This window comes from Panthera pardus, unplaced genomic scaffold (assembly GCF_024362965.1).
Source record: "Panthera pardus isolate Hobbes unplaced genomic scaffold, ASM2436296v1 HiC_scaffold_27, whole genome shotgun sequence".
Taxonomy (NCBI): domain Eukaryota; kingdom Metazoa; phylum Chordata; class Mammalia; order Carnivora; family Felidae; genus Panthera; species Panthera pardus.
Window position 1 is genome coordinate 109,329,908 of NW_026526843.1, and position 20,503 is coordinate 109,350,410.

Below are 20,503 nucleotides of genomic sequence, written 5' to 3' on the forward strand. Positions count from 1 at the left end.
CTGTGCCACCTGCCAACAGTGCAGCCAGCGCCTGGCAGTTGGCCTGAGAGCTCTGCGTTTGTCCTCGTCAGGACCAGGGGGCTAGGGGTTCTGCGCCAAGGGGTGGAGTGTATTTGTGCAGTCGCCAGAGACGTGATTAGACAAGGTATCGATTCCGAACTCCTGCCCCCTTCCTTCTGTTCGACTCTGTTCTTCCTTAGGGAGGTTCGGGCAGAGAAAAATAGAACAGAGAGAACTAGGCCACTGGCTTTTGAAAAATATTGATCTGTGAGCGCATGAGATGTAGCCCAGACCTTCCCCTTTGTGTGATGTCATGCTGCACGGGGGCCTTAATGTGGCCTGTGATCACTCCTGCAGGGATTTGCTCTCTTAGGGAAAAGACTAGAAAAGGAAAAGAGTCACTGTAGGCAGTGTCCAAAAATAATGTCAGCGTTTCTAAATGTGTTGGCTTGAAGTCGGTGATCCCTTTGGTTTTCTAGGCCATGCGGTGGCAGGAGGGAGCACTGTGAGATGGTCAGCCTTGAGCAACAAACTTCTGAGCAGTGCTGGTCCCAGTCCTTCTCTTCGGTCCACCTCTCCCCAGCTTGGGCCTCCACTGCTGTCTGTCTGTCTGTCTGTCTCCCCACCCCACCCCCATCACACATACCACATGCATGTTCTTTCTGCCCGCAGTGCATGTCTGTGGTGTGGACACTTGCATTTGTACTTGAACCAGCTCTGAGCCAGGGCCTCCCAGTTGGGCCGCTCTGCGTGAGTGAGATGCTGTACCCTTGAGTGTCCTCCGGTCAAGTGAAGTGTGGTCCTGGCTTTTATCTTGATTTGCCTGGGTTGGCTCTGTGTAAGCAGCCAGGCCTCCTGCTAATGGGTCCCCTGGGACAGAGGGAAGAGGACAGAAGTGGATTTGTTGAACCCCTCTGGGGCATTTGAAATGGCACCAAGAGCAGGCTGAAATCTAATCAGCCTTTGCTTATCAGGCCTGAGTTCCACCACATTCAAAGGGTGATGATTAGTAAGAAAAAGGCCAGGATGCTTTATCTTTTCCTTTGCACACTGGGAAAAATTTCCTCTGCCTTGCTAGCATTAGAAGCAGACCATTCTTTTTACTCTACCACGTCACATCAGCTTTCATTAAAAATCAACGGCAGCAGATACAAAGCCCCACCCACAGAAACGCGTTTAAGGCAACACTGTGCGCCAGCGCTTCGGGGCTGGGGTCTTTGCCTTCTGCACCAGCGGATCGGTTTCTCATCTCCATGCCTTTCGACCCAGCAGCTTTTAAAAGACCAAGAAGCATTGCTCTGCTTTCTACTGCCTCTCTCTGAGACCAGGGCTGCCGGGCGGGCCTCTAGCCATGTCCCAGAGAGCGTATTTGAGACAAGTCAGCTTAATTGCCTGCATGCCTAGGAAGCCTCTCTTTAAAATCTAATTTCGAGACAAGAGCTGTATCTAAATATCTTGCTTTTCCCGTTCAGAGCGAGCGACGGAGGCGCCGCTGCCAGGTGGCATTCAGCTACCTGCCCCAGAACGATGATGAGCTCGAGCTGAAAGTGGGCGACATCATAGAGGTAGTAGGAGAGGTGAGTGTGCCACGCAGGGGGAGGGGGGGTGGGTGGCCTCAGGTGGGCTGTCAGAACCCACTCCCGGTTGGCCTTGCTGTGGCGGATGTTAGAGCTTAAGGAGACCTTCGACGTTATCTAGTCGAGTCTCTTCTCAGAGGAAATGGGTTCCCAGAGAGGAACTCCACCAAGCCCATTAGGAGCAGGTGTGGGCCGTTGGAAATTACTGTCTTTGTCACACAGGCTGAGTACTTCTGAGGTCCCAGCCCGCTGCCTGGCTTTTCTCCCCCGCTTCAATGGCTAGGAGACTCCTGCCATCCAGAGTGACCCTGAGCCATCTCTAGAGGGTGAATTCAGTCTTCGTGGTGGGGCACACTGTGGATTCACAGGGAAAGAAAAGCGACATTTATCGAAGACCTAGTATAAGACAGATGTGACAAGGTTCTTTGCACGTTGGCCCATTGGTGGCCCATCACAAGCACCTCATTTTGTAGATGAGAAAACAGACTCGAAAGACCCTAGAGGAGTCAGGGCTGAGTGTTAAAGCCAGGTCCACGTGGCTGGAGACCCTAGTTCTTTCCCCTGCACCACGTTCCCTTATTCCTCCTTGGTCCTGGCTGCTCAGAGCCAGCCCTGCTGGCGAAGTGCCCTGCCACACACTGGCACAGGCGTCTTAGACCCAACCCCTCCGTCCTGGGTGTTCGTGGATTTCAGACTTACAGTGTCATCATTCATTCTGATTCAACACATGTACCTGTATATAGAAATGCACTTCTCTGAGAGCCTTGGTTTCCTGAGTACCATTCGACCTTACAGAACCCCATGATTTACAAAAAAAAAAAAAAAAAAGGAAGCTAGAAGTCAAGGAGGAGATTAAGTGAACTGTGGCATGGGTCCAAGTAGCAGGGCTGATGCTAGCCACCACATTCCCTGTTCATACAAACATAAAATAAGCATGCGTCAAAGCTTTATGTAACTCATTAATGAGGGGATCTGCAAGATGGTATGTGGTTGGCTCAGAGAGAATTGTGGAAGAGGAAAGTATTTATAATGACTTGAAAGAGAAAATACTTGATTAAGGTTGCTAAGCTGGATGCAAAACTACATCGTGTCCCCACGGGGCAGTAAACTATACCCTTTGAGGTTATCTTTTCTAGGGGATAAGGCACTTGTATCTCTGGCAGTCAAGATTTATTTTCATTGCTATCTGAACAGAATCATTCTCATCACTTTCGCTTTTCTGCCAGTTTACACCCGCACTAACAGAATCATAAATAGTAAATAGGGCATCAAACAAAGATACCTGTCTCTAGAGAATCAGTTACCGGGACTCCCAGTATGGCACCTGGAGGACACAAAGTAAGCACGTGTGCCTATCTCCCACTTTCTGGAGAATTTGTATTCATGTGTCATTCGTTCAGCATTTTGTATCCCTGTTGCCAAGTCGGGCACATGGGAGCCGTTTGTTGAAAGATGAATGAGCAAAACAGGAAGGGGCCACAGAGGAGAAGGTTTATGCCAATGGTGAAAGGGACACATTCCTTTTTCCTTTTTTTTTTAATGTTTATTTTTGAGAGAGAGAGGGAGAGCGGGGGAGGAGCAGAGAGACAGGGAGACTGAGGATTGGAAGCAGGCTCTGGGCTGACAGCAGAGAGCCTGGCGTGGGGCTCAGACTCACCCATTTTGAAATCATGACCTGAGCCAAAGTCAGATGCTTGACTGACTGAGCCACCCGGGCTCCCCAAGGGACACATTTCTTAAGACCAAACCCATGGAAGAAATTCCAAGAGAAATAACGAACAGTGTGACTAAAAAAAAAAAGAATTAAAATTTTGGTATAATTTGCAGCGAGTTTAGCTAAAAAAAAAAAAAAAGAACAACAGACAAAACATTGTGCAAGAAATGATCATAAAAAGTTATTATATATATCATATACGAAAACATATTAAGAAGGTACTGTAACAATGATAAGTGGTAGATAATTGTGTCATAGACCCAAAGCCCACAAGGGGAAAGAAAACTCTTTACCATGAGAAACTGTTCCACACTGCTATTAATGAAATAAATGCAAATTAAGACAATAATGGGTTCCTGCTTTTGAGAATCTCGAGAAAATACTTAGCGGTAAGACTGTGGCTAATACTGAGAAGTGGTGACTTTGTGCATATTTCTGATCCTAATATGAAGCTATTTAGCAAGGTATGGCAAGAGCTGTTAAAATCTGAATTAACAACCTTTGAGCCAGTAATCTCACTCCCGGGAATTTATCCAAAGAAAATGGTTAACAGAAAAAAAAAATATGTGAAACGCATAATTGCTTGTGATAATGAAAAATAATCAAGAGAGGGAATAGTTATGTGAATTAAGTGATATTATCCAGCTAGAAGATTGTGAAGACATTGATTGAGATGGTAAACCCAAGAGGCCTTTAAATCTTTATTTATTACAATACTGTGTTGTGATTTTCTGTTAAATTCTGCTAACCTGAGAGCTTTTCAACAGCAGGGATCTGGTTTTGATCGATCTTTCTATACATGGTACCTGGAATAGTGCCTGAAACCTGATATGTACTTTAATAAATGCTTGCTGAATAAGTAAATGGAAGTATGAAAAGATTCTTTTACAAAATAAATGAATAGATCAGGACACAAACTTGCATACACTAGGACACAGCTGTGTAAAATACATCTCCATGCATGTGATCAAAGACTGAAAGGGAACAATAATTGAAAATGCTTGTGGGGGTGCTGGGTGGCTCAGTGGGTTGAGCGTCTGACTTCAGTTCAGGTCATGATCTCGCAGTGAGTGAGTTCGAGCCCCGAGTCGGGCTCTGTACTGACAGCTCAGAGCCTGGAGCCTGCTTCAGATTCTGTGTGTGTCTCTCTCTCTCTGCCCCTCCCCTGCTCGTGCTCTGTCTCTCTCTGTCTCTCAAAAATGAATAAATGTTAAAAAAAAATTTTTTAAAGACTGTTAGTTAAAAAAATGCTTGTGTCACAGAAGATGGTTTGTTCTTTAGTGTTGCAATAATGTTTTAAGAAATACAAATCAAGATAAGGAGAATCATTAACAGCTTTCTGGGAAGTCGTGCCCACCCTCACCTGCCTGTTGGCTGTAGGGAAGGCAGGTGCGGATCGCTGAAGGAGAGGAGAGATTGCAGGTGTTCCTCTTCTCGCCTAGATGACACAGGGTGCCCTTCGCACCTTCGGTGCTAGTCTCCTGTTCACTCACTGCCCTTTCATTGCTCGGCTTCATGAAGGGCTTGCTGCAAATCGGAAAAAGGAAAAATATGTAGCCTATGATAGTTATGTAAAACAAAATGTAAAGGTTGGCCTTTTAAACCATATTTTATTTTTTATTAAACAAATTTTTAATGTTTATTTTTGAGAGACAGAGAAAGACAGAGCGTGAGTGGGGAGGGGCAGAGAGAGAGGGAGACACAGAATCCTAAGCAGGCTCCGGGCTCTGAGCTGACAGCACAGACCCCGATGTGGGGCTCAAACCCATGAACCGTGAGATCATGATCTGAGCTGAAGTCAGATGCACAACCCACTGAGCCACCTAGGTACCCCTATTTTTTACTTTTTTAAAATTAGTTTATTACTTTTTTTTAGAGAGAGAGAGAGGGCATGAGCTGGGGGAGGAGGGACAGAGGGAGAGCGAGCGAGAGAGTGAGTGAGAGAGAGAGAGCGAGAGAGAGAGAGAACACCAAGCAGGCTCCACAGTCAGCATGGAGTCTGACATGGGGCTTGATCCCACAACCCTGGGATCATGACCTGAGCCAAAATCAAGAGTCAGACACTCAACTGACTGAACCACCCATGCACCCCTAGACCATATTTAAAAAATTATATGATCAAAAATTAAATTCCCCATTATTCCATTTTACTTGTAATATCGCAGATTTTTGGCCCTTGTCACTGTATAATATAAACTATGCCTTTTTATAATGGATGTATAAATGTCAGTGGGTAGTTACTCTCTCATTCTACTGAAAACTAAAGATAAACATCCCAAATAAATAAAAGCTCTTCACTGACAGGAACAGATTGAGGTAGGGCCCTAGTATTAGCTTTGCAATACTATAGAATCAATCCCTTCATCAGTAAAAATAGAACAGATGATGTCGTGTATGTGCATATAAATATGTTATATTCTTATTGATTGATTGATTCTACAGTATTGCAAAGCTACACACACACACACACACACACACACACACACACAAATGCACACACACCCTCTTACCCCAAAGGAAAAAAAAAAAAAAAACCAAGACAACTCAGATCTTGTTTTTGGAGGTAGGGACTGCTGGGGTTTTTTTTAAATGTTTTATTTATTTTTGAGAGAGAGAGAGAGAGAGAGAGCAAGCAGGTGAGGGGCAGAGAGAAAAAGGGACAGAGGATCCAAAGCAGGCTCTGTGCTGACAGCAGTGAGCCTGATGCAGGGCTTGAACCCACAAACTGTGAGATCATGACCTGAGCTGAAGTCAGGCTCAACCGACTGAGCCACCCAGGCATCCCTGGACTGGTTTTTTGAAAAAGGTTGAATCAAGTAGAGAATCTTAAAACATGATATTTTATAGATATAAATTAAATTAGATATATATCTTATTAACACAATTAATTTGATTAAGGTAAGTAATATATATCTTATATAATTTTACCTTAAAATAAAAAAAAAATGTGCATTCATTTCCATTTGTCACCTGGCTCATAGGGCCAAGGTGTTTTCCTTAAATATGGGTTTGCTGGTTTGAGTTCTAGCCTGTCTGCATCCATAGTGCATCCTCATGATTTCCTTCTTTTATTTTTAAATAGATTGACAACACTCCTACTAACATTCTACAGCCCACTGCCCCCACTCTCTTCTAATTATCTTGTCCACACCTGATTTGGCAGTTTGGTTTTTTTTAATTTTCAGATTGTTTGCCTTTATCCCTGTCACCACTCACTTTCTCTTCACACTTAGGTATTTTTGAGCAGTGTGACTGGTGGGCTAGCAATCAGCACAACGGGCTTAGGCAGGTGGGTAGACACAGCCTGACCCTCCTCTGGCAGGAGTTGACTGCCAGCCCGGAATGCTCAGCCCGGATGGAGTGGGGAAAGCAGGGTTGTCCGGGCTGAGTGCACCTGGCAGAGTCACCTTGCTCCAGAGGGCACTTAACATGCCTCTGCCTCCTGGCTAGACTTTGGTTCTGCTCTCGTCATTAGATCCATCTCTGCGAACCTAAAAGGACCTGGGCTTCCAGTTCGAAAGGGAAAAGAGCAGACTGAGTTCTTGGGTATAGATATTTTTGAGGAAATCACTGTAAATGCACACTTGCGTCATTTTTGTCCAGAGTGGAGGGGACTAATAAATACAGGTGAAATTCTAAGACCAGAGATGGCATATAGACAAGCTCTTCAGGAGAAATGGCATTTGAGGTCTCTGGGGTTTCAAACCTGGCTTGTTGGCCTTTTTTTTTTTTTTTTTTTTTTTTTTTAAGTGCATTGAAGCCTCTTTGTTTTCCTATGTCATCTAGAGCCTGGGAAAGGAGCCACTTTTCCTCTTGGGTTGGATGAACTTGGTCTCAACCAGTCTCTCTCTCAGCGATACTTGGTTTGGTTTGTTCCTTGTGGTTTGTTTTTGAGGTATTTTTCACTGGTCCCTAGTTAAGCTCCCTGGAGACCAATGGCTTCAATTTCAGATTAAAAATCCCCAACCTGGCCTTATCGTTTGCAAAGATGCTAACTTGGACTTGCAAGAAACTTAGGCATTTTTTTTAATTTGAGAGAGAGAGAGAGAGAGAGAGAGAGAGAGAGAGAGAGAGAGCGCTAGCCTCTCAAGCAGGTTCCATGCTCAGCCCCAGCCCGACGCTTGATCCCACAACCCTGGGATCATGACCTGAGCTGAAATTAAGAGTCAGGAGCTCAACGGACTGAGTGACCCAGGTGCCCCAAACTTAGGCATCTTCTTGCACCCACAGCTGAGGTTGCTTCTCTCAGCTAGCGTTAAACAGGCTGTTCAAATTCTTCAGAACTTTGTAAATCAGACAACCTTTGTGGGTATGGATGGGCATTTATGATAGTGTGAATTATAAGAAGAAATATGTATATCTGGCCTTTCATTTCTGTCACAGAGCCCCTAACACTCTTGACATTTCCTAAAAGAGTGATAAAGGTGTCTTTTGTTATGTTAATGAAGTAACTTTTGAAAGTCCTAAGGACTGGGGCTGGCTGCCAGTGGAGCCAATGTGTGTGATGAGAAGGTTGCAACTCTCAGTCCCACCCACTGACCTTGGGGAGGGGAGAGGAGCTGGAGGTTGAATCCCTTGCATGTGGCCGGTGAATTAATCAACCATGCGTGTGTAATGAAGCCTCCAAAAAACCCGCAAAGGACAGATTCAGAGAGCTTCTGGGCTGGTGAACAGGAGAGGTGCGTGGAGAGCGGTGTCTGGAGAGGATACGAAAGCTCCACGCGCTTTCCCCCGTGCCTTGCCCTGTGCAGCTCTTCCATCCACCTGTTCCTGAGTTAGATCCTTTTACATTGAGCCTGTGATCTGCTAAGTAGAATGTTTCCCTGAGTTCTGGGATCCGCTCTAGGAAATTAATTGACCCTGAGGTGGGCATCATGGGAACTTCTGATTTATAGTCAGTGGGTCAGAAGTACAGGTGACATGGGGCGCCTGGGTGGCGCAGTCGGTTAAGCGTCCGACTTCAGCCAGGTCACGATCTCGCGGTCCGTGAGTTCGAGCCCCGTGTCAGGCTCTGGGCTGATGGTTCGGAGCCTGGAGCCTGTTTCCGATTCTGTGTCTCCCTCTCTCTCTGCCCCTCCCCCGTTCATGCTCTGTCTCTCTCTGTCCCAAAAATAAATTAAAAAAAACGTTGAAAAAAAAAATTAAAAAAAAGAAGTACAGGTGACAAGCTGGACTTGAAGCTGGCGTCTGACGTTGGGGGCAGGGAAGAGCGCGGTCTTGTAGGACTGAGCTCTTCACCTGTGGGGTATGAAGCTGTCTCTGGGTAGATAGGGTCAGAATTGAGTTAAATGGTAGAACCCTGGGCTCATGTCTGGAGAATCACTTGTTGGTGTGGGGAAACCTCACTCCCCCCCCCCCCCCACACACACACAACTGGAACTGGGTCCAGGGACCCAAAATAGCAGGTAATCCTCATTTCATTTTTGGTGTAAGAACTTTGAAGACTTGCATATGAAGAAAGATGCCTTTTGTTTTATACTTGCCCATGAGAAAAGAAATTTCATTTAATTATTTTTTTTTTTTTTTACATTTTTATTCATTTTGGAGAGACCAAGAGAGCCAGAGCATGAGCAGTGGAGGGGCAGAGAGAGAGGAAGACACAGAATCCGAAGCACGTGCTAGGCTCTGAGTTGTCAGCACAGAGCCTGACACGGGTCTCGAACCCATGAACCGTGAGATCATGACCTGAGCCGAAGTCAGACACTTAACCAACTGAGCCACCCAGGTGCCTCGAAAGCAAGTTCATTTAAAAGTGGATTAATTAATAGGTGATCAAAGCATACCTAAATTCTTACCCATTAACGCACCCCTTGCTTTAGAAGGGTTTGTTATGTTTTCAAAAAAAAAAGATAACATTAATATAAAAATTTGTTGATTAAAATTTGAGGACCCAAAGAGCTTAGGCTGCTCTTTGGTCATTTCTCCCAGTAACTTGGGGTGGACATGACTGATTATGAAATGTGCAGAGATGATAGAGCATATTAAGGTGAGGGAAGCCATGATTAGAACAAAATGTGATTATATTAGAATCATCAGCATACAAAACAGGCTACAGCTGTATAAAAGCAACATGTTTGCAAGTTTAAATGTATTTATAAGAGGTTTACACAGCTATGGGATTTATCACATATTTGAGTGCTTATACTCTGTGACAGACAGGGATTCAAAGATTTATTGAACAGAATCTCTGCCTCGACACATGCTCAGTATAGTCAGGGAGGGTAAGACACATACAGCTAAGAAGCTAACTAATGACCCAAGATGGTACTACAGTGGTAAAGGATGGCATTGACAGATGAGAAAGATTTAACAACTTCTCCACTCACTGAGGGTGGAGAAGATGCTTCCTAGAACAGGAGGAATTTCAACAACGGGGCACGTGGAAGGTGAGAAGTATTTGGATTAATTCAGCAAGCACAGGGTGTATTGTGTAAGGTGCCGGGCTAGTCTGGAATACGGAGGATGGGATATTAGTAGAGCCTTGCTCTGGAGTCCAGAATGACCTGTGAACCTCCCAGCGCACGTGTGGAGTATAGGAAGCAGAAGCTGGCCGATGTGGTCAAATGCGGATGACATAAAAGTGACGGTGCCTCCCACACTGAAATTTTAAAGGGGTACCCCCATTTAAAGGTTTCTTACAGGGGTGCCTGGGTGGCTCAGTTGTTTAAGCGTCCGACTTCGGCTCAGGTCATGATCTCGCAGTTCGGGAGTTCGGGCCCCGCATCCAGCTCTGGGCTGACAGCTCAGAGCCTGGAGCCTGCCTCGGATTCTGTGTGTCTCTCTCTCTGCCCCTCCTCTGCTCATGCTCTCTCTCTCTCTCAAAAATAAATAAACATTAAAAATAAATAAAGGTTTATTACATATAGATTTTCTAAAATTGACACATTCCCACAGACAATTTTCTCACCTGGGAATAGTGACAGGACACCAGACTTCAAGATCTTGATTCATCAGAAAGGTTATCTTACTGGCTTAATTTACTCTTTGCCCATATTTTCAAGCTAGAGTGATAGTAAGGTCTTAGCATAGAGTCATTTAGGAGTTTGAAGGCCTGTAGTCGAGCCCGTAGCTGTTTTGAAGGATAGGACTGTCAAGTTTTGCTGAAGGATGTCCGCAAAAGCCCTTTCCACTGTGAGGAACATCATGGATGTTGCTCTGTCTCATTGGGCAGAGTTTGCCGAAGTCTTAAATAGAAGTTGTCCGTCTTCTTAAATCCTTTCCCTTTGAATTACTCTGCAGATTTCTCTTTTGAGGGGGCCCTTTCATGTGTAATCGGCTTCTTCTCAGAAGAACGAGGGGATAAAAAATCACCTTCCTATGTATATGGAACGTTGTGGCCTTGCCAGAAAGAGATAATTTGACAATGCACTACACAGGAGTGTGGGGGGTGGGGGGGTGGGGACGGGCCCAGGCATTTAGGACATAGATAACAGTTGTTTATATTTGGCATAACCAGCTTTCTATGTCTCCCAATCAACAGGGATGGTTATTTAAAGTAACTAAAAAGGAAAATAATGTAGGTATGCCTTCAGGGAGTGGTTCCTTTAAAAATATTTTTTCACTAATTCCACTCATAGAAAAAGGTATTTTCTAGAAACACTTCGTGTTTTTTCAGCAATGTTCAAAAGGCAAAACTGTGTGTTAGAACATTCACATGAAGTTCTAGAGAAGGTAAAATCAATCAGGTGATAGAAATCAGATGAGTGGTTGCTTGTGGAGGTGGATTGACCAGGAACGGGCACAAGGGAATCTTCTGGAGGGATGGAAATTTTCCGTATGTTGATAGAGGTGAGGGTGACACAGGTGTATGCACTTGCGCAGACCAATTTACTGGTACTGTTACGATGTGTGCATCATACGAATTATACCTCAATTTAAAAAAAACTTAAAAACTCTCCAAATATTTTTCTAGTGTTTTAAACATCTTCAAAATACTTTTCCTTACCTCTCAAAGATAGGAGAAAGGGCCAGTGTGGAAATTCTCACTTAATTATTTCTGAATAAATGTTGAGATATAATTAATGTAGAGCATTGTATTAGTTTTAGGCATGCAAGGTAATGATTTGATACATGTGTAGTGTATATTTCGACGTGATTACAGCAATGGATTTAGTTAACATCCATCACCACAGGTAGTTACAATTTTTTTTCCCGTGATGAGAATTTTTAAGATCTATTCTCTTATCAGCTTTCAAATATGTAATATGCTACTGTTAACTATAGGCACCGTGCTCCACATTATATGCCTGGGATTTATTTGTCTTATAACTAAAATTTTGTACACTTTGCCCACCTTCATCTATTTCACGTACCCCCACCCCCTGCCTGTGCCAGCCACCAGTCTGTTCTCTGTATCCATGAGTTTGTGGGTTTGTTTTTTTTTTAGATTCCACATATGAGATCATATAGTATTAGTCTTTGACTTACTTCACTTGGCATAATACCTTCAAAGAACTAGGAAGAGAACAAATGAAGTGAAAGGTTGGTAGAAGGAAGGCGAACACAAAGATCAGAGCGTAAATAAATGAAATGGAGTCTAAAAAGATAATGGGAAAGATCAGTGACACTAAGAGTTGATCTTCTGAAAAGATAAACAAAATAGACATCATTAGCTAGACTCCCCCAGGAAAAAAGAGGACTCAAATAAATAAAATCAGAAATGAAAGAGGAGAGGTTAGAACCGATAACACAGCAATACCAGGGATAGATAGAGACTATTATGAGCCATTATTCACCCACAAATTGGAAAGCCTAGAAGAAATAGATTCATATAACCTATGAAGTCAGAACAAATTTTGAGGAAGTTTTTAGTCATGTTAAGGTGTGGGCCCTTCCTTAAAGCTTGACTCTTCCATTTTCCTTCCTGGAAAGAACGGTAAAACGGCTCTTGGAACGATGGAGCTGACCTCATTTGCCTGTGTGCCTCTCCCTCCCCTGTGACTCCCACACCCTTACCCCTCCAGCCTTCTTCTCACCCAGCTGTGGGCTACGAAGGGTTACATGCACGTAAAAAGCCATAGCAGCCCCTAAGCGGCACCCTGAGGTAGACTTTAAAGCCGGTCCCTTTCTCAGTACGGTTGACAGGTCAAACTTGAACCCTGGTAAGCGGAAACTCTTCCGAATAGCTGTGTACCCCAGACCGCATGGTCATCTTTGTATTCGCAGGCATCCTCTTTGGTGCCTTATGCATGTAGATAATGTGTATAAAATTGGCTGGAAGTGCTGAAAGTCACTCCGCCACTTCCCCAGCTTCCAACAGGGCTAAAAGCTCGAAGTGGCCTCCTTAGGCAGTGAACCCACTTAGAGGCTGGCGATTGTGAAGACGTGGGGATTGCAGGGCCCCCAGCACAAACCATTGAAGTTTCTTTCTCAAACACTGCCAGGAGCCAGCCACCCTGTTCCCAGCTCCGGGCCGAAGATGGGGTTGGCTCTCGGGACATAGCTGTGGGCTCCGGAGCTGGCTGGGTCGGTCACAGGGACACGGGGTGGGCGTTGTTCTCAGCCTAGAGCCAAGGCCTGCAGAAGGCCGTTGATGTGTGTGTTAGTGTCGGAGAAGGTGGGTATCGGCTCCCCTTCGTCACTCTCCTTGGGGCAGAAATTATAAGCCGTCGGTAACATCCACAATCCACACTTTATTGCCAAGGGACACATTTCTACATTTCTTTCTTTTAAATAGACAAACAAACATAAGCAAGCTTGGGTTCTAAGTGGGGGGTGCACAGGGTCTGTATGTTCCCTTCTTTGTTGCTTCTCCAGCACAGTGTCTTTGTTTTGTTCACCACTGAATCTGCCCCAAGGTCCTAGGGCAGCGCGGGCTGGGAGCTTATGAAATATTGGTCGGATAGAGAGGGGCACACACACTTGGGCCCGGCGGCACTTAATTAAGAACAGTGGCTAACACAGTCATGTCCCATGTTCAAAAGACACGTCCCACAGTTTTTGTCCCTTTTGCTCCTCACAGTAGCGCAGGTCCTTCGGTCGGCGAACCAGGGCTTCATAGACCCCCATAGCGGGTTTCCTCGAATGATTTCCCGGTGTTTTGTTCGTTTATTCATTCAAAGTGTGAGGTACTGTGCTCTACTCTTTGACTGACGGAATGAATGTAATCACTCTGGGCTTCAGTGTCCTCATCTCAATACGGGAGGTTGAACTCTAGAATACTGCTGAAGAGGAATAGTCTGAGGGCGAGGATCATTTTTACCCCCCACCCCCCACCCCGTCTCTAGCCTGGATCTTGCAACTAAAGCAGCAGGGTACGGGAAGAAATAGCACTGAACGACTCTCACCGGTCCAGGGGCCGGGCAACCCGCCCCGCCCCCACTGCCACGGCGCCAGTGATGGGGAGCGTACCCCCCAGGCAGCGAGCGGTGGTTTCATCACCCCTCCGCTCCCTGCCTGCGTGGCTAATGATAGACCTCTGCTCTTTCCCTCTTGGCCACTCCTCTCAGACTGTGCCGTGACATGGATACAGGCATCTGGGGGTGTGGTGAGGTGAAGACACCCCTGTTTTCCCAGCAGGCGGCTGACCAATCCCACACATCAGGAGTACTTCCTTCAGGGATCTCAGGCTGGAGCCGCCTTTTACTGGGAATGGAACTGTTTTAGATACTGTCAAACCGAATTGAATGGAGTTGGCCCAGCTGCCCTGCGCTGTCTGTCGGGGATTACGCTAGGGACTGCTCCTTTGTGGTCTGTGCCCTCGGTTTTTCCTCCTGCCCTGTGATTCTGGGAGAAAGAAGGTCGTTTTATGGTTCCTTATTCAGGACAAGTACAAAGGACCCCCGCTATAAATCCGGTGACTATTTATATTCAGGCTCATGGCGAATTTTCCCAACCATCCTAATCCTATAAAAAGCTCCTTGAAAGAATAACACATATCAGTTGAGTTGGCATAGTAACATGGAATGGTTTCAACTGAAATGCTGTTAAATGCCACGATTTGGTATTGAATAGTCACTGGGACAGTTGTACATGGATGTCTGGATGCTTTCCCGAAGATTTCTGTGATCACGCAGATATAATCGCCACTGTGCAAGTCTGTATTTCATGAGTTCCCTAACAAATGCTCCAAACGGCATTCTCGTTGTCTCCACTGCACAGGTCCTGTCAGCTCCCCCCTTTCTGGAGTGTCTCACGCACCCCCTTCTCCTACTTACATCTATCATTCATCCTCTTCAAGGCCAACCTTAATTTTGATTTTTTTTTTCTCAAAGGCTTCCTGTAGCATCCCAAATCTCGGTGAGCTCGACTTTGTGTAACAAGTCTGGTTTGTGCTGAGTCATGGCATTTTCCCATCTATTCACTGCCCATTACTAGCTTTTTGTCACACCAGTCCTCTCCCCTCTTTCGATCACGTGCCCTCTCTCCCTTCGTACATTGTCAACTGCTTGAGGGAAAAAACAGCGATGCCCTGTACAGTTCTGTGTTCCTAGCCCTTAGTATAGAGTCGTAATACATTTGTCTTCAACACTGAATGAGTGTATTCATTATCCCCATTGTATAGATAGGAACCCAGGGTTCGGTTTGGTAGGAAATTTGAATGAGGTCGGACAACTGCTAAGCTTCAGTAGGATTTGAACTGGACTTTTGACTCTAATATCCCTTATCTTTTTTGTTTTAATTGTTTTAGCTGTTAAATTGTATTTGTCAGTTTGAATTGGTGATATATGCATGTGGTAAAAAAAAATTCCAAAGGTTCAGGGTCTCTTTCTGTTATATCACCCACACAAGTAACTTAATGTTTGCTTCTTCTCAGAATGTTCTGTCACTTTCCTCCAAGAAGCCATCTTGCTGTTCTCTTAGTGGCTCCATCATGAAATCTTGGAATGACTTTTTACCTTCCTCTTGATCGTCCCAGCGAACTGGTGTCTCAAGACCAGCTCATACCTCAGAGGGCCTTCCAATCCATACCTGCCTTCTGCACTGTCACTGCTCCCCCAGATCCGGCCTCACTCTCCCAGCCAGAGGACTGCAGTCTGGCCGCCCTCCCTGCCTCTCTTCACCCAGTTGTGGTTCTTCTCAGGGTTATCTACAACCCTTCAGAAACCTGCAGGGAGTTCTCCCTTCCAATTGAGTTTGTAGCTCAGGGCTTGTCAATTGCTTTCGTTAGGCCATCTAGTTAATTTGGGTAGTCTGGGGAAGCCATGGTCAGCTGTTAAATAATGGTTTGAAATGCATAAAATGAAGCCTACGATTATAAAGGGAACCATTGCAGTAGCTATCAAGCTATTTTTGAAACAAATTTTGATATGATAATCTAAGTTTAACTTCTCATTTTAATTAATATATAATTCCCTATGAACACATTAAATAACAAGGTCCCCAGCAGGTTGGTAACTATCACCACTTCATAGTACTGATGGGTGCAAATGATATCTTGAGACACCCACACCATCTGTGATGCGATATGAATATGTCCATGAGTTGTTTGGTGACCAGTCACAGGTCCGTCTACTCTTACTGTGTTACCTACATTTTGTAAGCAAAGGAAATGCCAAATTTTAGTTTGAGGTTAGCGAAAACGAAGTGTTAGTTATTTTCCACTTGTGTTTATGGGCCCCAGGCTCAGCCCCCCCCCACCCCGAGTCTGAATCTCAAGACTCCATGAGGCTGGTGATCTCATTCCCTGTTAACTTGTAAACTCTGGGTCCTTCTGCTCTCCCTGTGTGGGCTCTGCGTTGTGCACCATACAGGTGGGAGAGAAGACTGGGAACCACAGTGTCTAACCTGAGTCCTGCATCTCTGTTCTTGTGTTTGCATCTGTGCAGGTAGAAGAAGGATGGTGGGAAGGCGTTCTCAATGGAAAGACTGGAATGTTTCCTTCCAACTTCATCAAGGAGCTGTCGGGGGAATCGGATGACCTGGGCATTTCCCAGGATGAGCAGCTCTCCAAGTCAAGTAAGGAAGCCCCCGATGCAGGAAGGGAGTGCGGGCACCCACAGGTGCTGCTCCAGCCACCCCTCTGTTCTGTAGCTTGTGCCGAGTGACAGTGACAGAAGCTCACGAGTACACTCTTGGTTATGCTGCCTTAACCCCTGTGGTTTAGTAGGTTATCATTGTAAAGGTGTGAACTGCACACCTTTGTGAGTGTGCAGATGCACACTGTGCATCTCTGGATGAGTGACCGTCAGCCTTCTTGCCGTGGTCCTATTCCCCTCTGGCTCCCATTACTGTGCTTCCATACACTTCTAAAGTGTCACTCCTTGCAAGTTGATAGTTATTTTTTAAATGAACCAAACGAGACTATATTTCTCACCGTCCCTTGAGGAACTTGGAGAAAAATGGCACACCCACACACACAAAACCCTCTGGTGGTGAGAAGGGCTGTGCTCGGGACGACTGCATGCCAGGTTTCTTACAAGTATGACAAGACAGCGGAGAGTCCAGCCCCACCTTGGGTGAGCATGCGTGTCTTTCTGCGATGGTGAGAACGAACTCCAGGTCTTTCTTTCTCCAGGGCCTGAAGCTCTCCTCCCTCCAGCTTCTCTGCTGCCCTTTCCAGCTCATGGAGCAAAAGGTCAGGACCGGGAAGCTTTGTTCTCCCAGTCGCTAACCCAGCTTCCTACGTGGGCGTCTGTGTATCTCATGTGCCGTCTTGAGCCAAGGTCATGGTGTGAATGTCGTAAGCGGCTCGACTGTGTCATAGTGGTGCGCCACTCCCTGGGGTGGCAGACTCCCCTTTTAAGCCCAGTGCTGTCAAAATAATACTAAAACGTCTTTCTTTTCCATTTGGGAAAAATCTGACTTGAGTGGTGCTCCCAAGTTAGTTGTGTCTCTTTTATTTAACCAGTAGCACGACGGACAGGTTCCCGATTTGGAGGTAAAGCCACTTCCGGAGAAGTGCTCGAGTGACCTTCTTCCCTTGGTCTCTCAGTAGCGTGGGCTCCTATGGCCTGTCATTCATAGAAACATCAGATCTGGCTGGTTGGCTCATAGGCTTCAGCTATACCCTTTCCTTCCACTGCCAGAGCCAGGGACCCCACCCCACCCCTGAACTCCGTTCCATCCTAGGGTCTGTGGTAGGAAAGATGGGAGGTGATTTTGGAGCAAGTGAAGCATCTTGCAGCTCCTGCTGCCTTCTCTGGCTTGGGGTCAGGTGATTCTCTGCTTCCCAGTTGTACCTGGTAATTGGGTCCTACAATAACAATACTGTACCTCAAGGATGTTGTAAATTAAATGGGCTAAGAGGGAGGACCAAATCGGATCATTATAGCATTATTTCCATGGGGGAGTGTGTTATGAGTTCTAATGGCAATTATGTACATAAACACCTCGCCCATATAAGGCGGTCCGTAAACGGTCACTTTCATTGTTAATCCTGATAAAGCCCGGGATGTAACCAGTTTATATATTGAGGCTGCTGCATACCATTTGGTACCCTGCTCACTGAAGCTCTGTCTCTGCATGTTTAAATTACTTTGGGACTCCTTGGCTGAGGCAGAAAAAGAGATCTGGAGAGGTATCGGACAACCTGTTTGGGAGACCCTTGACCCCTCGGTATCCTGCCATTGTTAGCTATGCTTTCAGAGCTGAAGGGTCAGAGAAGTAATGCCTTTTGTATTTTTGGAATTACTGAAATAAACTGTCTCCTCCTGCTCTGATTTAACAATATGGACTTTTGATCCTGCCTGACTCCCTCAGCCCAAAACACATGGTGCTGGAATTTCTGGGGTAGGAGGTTAGGAGACTCAGTGGAATGGTCTCTACTGGTCACCTAGCCTTCCTTCACATACTTGGCAGGGGCTGTTTCTCTTGGAGAGACTTTTCTCCCCAACACTCATTCAGTTGAAAGCCCTCCATTTCAGGACTAGGAGAGCCCCAAATTTCGGCAGCCACATTTAGTTACCTCAGATTCTGTCCCTTGTTGAGGGGGTTGTGAGGTCCCTGAAGAGGCATGGTCTCCTAACAAGGATGGATGCTTCTGAAAGAACTACAGAGCTTTGGCAATCTTCCAGTATGTACAGTTAGGACAAGAGGGCCCATCTCTCCATCTCTCCATCTGTCCACCCATATCTATCCATCTTTTCTCCTTTCTTCCTTCCTTCGTTCCTTCCTTTCTTCCTTCCTTCCTCCCTTCCTTCCTCCCTTCCTTTTTTCCTTTCTTCCTCATTTTCTTCTATTCCTCATACATCCAACCTTTACTGAGCCCCTGTTATTACTAAGACACTGCACAAGACGCTGAAGATATGCAGAGACAAATCAGATGGGGTCCCTGCCTTCAGTCAGCTCACATTATAGAAACTGGGTGCAGAAACCAGTTCAGGGAGGTGCCCCATGTGCTCCATGTGTGGCTGAGGAAAATGGTATACAAAGGTGGAGAGACCAGTCCCATCGGGATGTGGGGACAATGGTGGTCACAAAGGACTTCATAGAAAAGCAGATGTGATGATAACGTCCCTGTGGCTTGCTGCCTTGAAGCAATCCCCTGAAAGAGAAAGAGCATCTCTCAGTGTTCTCATAGGTTTTTCAGTAGCTGTTTATACTCTGATGATAAAATGTGTATCAGATGGTAAAATGTATAAAATGTAGATCAGATCACACACAGAAGTTATGTATACTGAGAGGATTTGTTTAAGTGGAACCTTTAGCTTTAGAATGATCCTACTTGTTCTCTACTGCCAGAGAATGGCATCAGTAGTTTCAATGTGCTTTATTTTAACTTTTTAGATTTTAAAATAATTACAGAATCACAGGAAGTTGCGGAAAAAAAAACCAAACCCAGAACTGTACAGAGAGATCTCACATACCCATCACCCAGTTTTCCCCAGAGATAATATCTTGTGTGACTATAGTAAATGCCTATTTACTTTTATCATAAAACTGAGAAAGAGAAAGGTATAGCTAATGCACAAGAGACATCTAGGGTTTTACTCTGGTATGAGCTAAGCTGTATTTAATCAAGGTCTGTGTTAGGACAGCCCACTTAATATTCCTAATGTTTGTGCCATTTTGGTAATTTTTAGAGAGGCTGGTGGCATCCTAAAAATCCTCTTAATTTAAATGCTACCAGACATCATGGTGAGGTTTTTTTAAGACAGACAAAATCTATGTCCTGGTGCATATGAATAAAACTTTGTGTATATTGTGTCCTTGTATATCTCTATCTTGCACACACACACCTATATGTGTACATAATTATTTGGTATTTGTACTCTTCATATTTCTATTTCCAGAAAGTATTTGAGCATAGTTATTAAGTTGAGTTTTGTCAACCGGTGATGAATGTGATAGAAAAGACCTTGCATTGTATTTATGCGGAAGTGTGCCCGGACAGCTTGACACATGGCAGGGGTTCAGTAAGCTCTTGCTGAATCCTTTGTCACTCGAAGGCGGCATTTTCATCTTTGAATGACAGGTGCAAATTGCTTGAACTTGCTTTTCTTTTACCCTGATGTGTTTTTATATATGGTGGTTGCTTATGAAAATCTCTGAACTTTAGGTCTTTGTTCAGGGTAATCTAATCTGTCAAGGAAAGAGTTACAGCAGTTGGGTTGGTTGATAAGTTGGTTTAAACCTTTTACCTCAGATAAGAAAATTCATAGCTATGTAGTAGCAAAAACTTGCTGCATATTTAAATTTGAAAACACTGTTATATTTTATAGGATTTATGAAACATTAAAGGTACTTTTTTTCAGATATTTTTATAAACTTGTTATTATAGAGAATTTCTAACATACATACAAGTCAAGAGAATAGTGTAATGAACCCCTGAGTGCTCATCACCCAGCTTCAGCAGCTATCAGCCTTTGGCCACTTGATTCTATTTATACCACTGCACAATCTTCCCCCATATTATTCTGAAGCAAACTCCAGATATCGTGTAATTTTATCCATAAATATTTCAATATGTATCAATAAGAAGGTGCCTTAAAATACCCTATCGCACCAAAAATAAATAAATAAATAAATAATGGCAGTTCCTCAGTGGAATTACAGGTGCAGTCAGTGTCCACTTCCCCTCAGGATCTTTTATTTTTAGTACACTTTGTTAGTTTGAATGTGCATGCGAAGGAGGTACATGCATTGTAATTTGTGTCTGATTATAATCAGATTATGTTTCAAGTCTTTCTAAACCTATAGATTCCTCTCCATCTCTCCTTTTTTCCTTGTAATTTTTTACTGAACAAACTGATGTCCTTTGTCCATTAACTTCCCACTGTAAGTCTTTGCCGATTTCACCTCTGCTATATCATTGACTCTGTGTTCCTATAAG

General features: G+C 44.7%; 1 protein-coding gene across 9 annotated transcripts in view; it reads left to right on the forward strand.

Annotated features, from left to right (window-relative positions):
• The window catches only part of SH3KBP1 (SH3 domain containing kinase binding protein 1), a 330,169-nt gene that overhangs the window by 168,150 nt on the left and 141,516 nt on the right, over window positions 1-20,503 (forward strand). For 4 of the 9 annotated variants that reach the window (XM_019431615.2, XM_019431614.2, XM_019431609.2 and 1 more), the window contains 3 exons: window positions 1,474-1,577; window positions 16,059-16,188; window positions 16,748-16,807. In XM_019431615.2, coding sequence (XP_019287160.1) covers window positions 1,474-1,577; window positions 16,059-16,188; window positions 16,748-16,807 — 294 coding nt within the window. Of the gene's footprint in view, window positions 1-1,473; window positions 1,578-16,058; window positions 16,189-16,747; window positions 16,808-20,503 lie in introns of those variants that run through there. The other 5 variants (XM_053891776.1, XM_019431612.2, XM_053891778.1 and 2 more) reach the window with 2 other exon arrangements.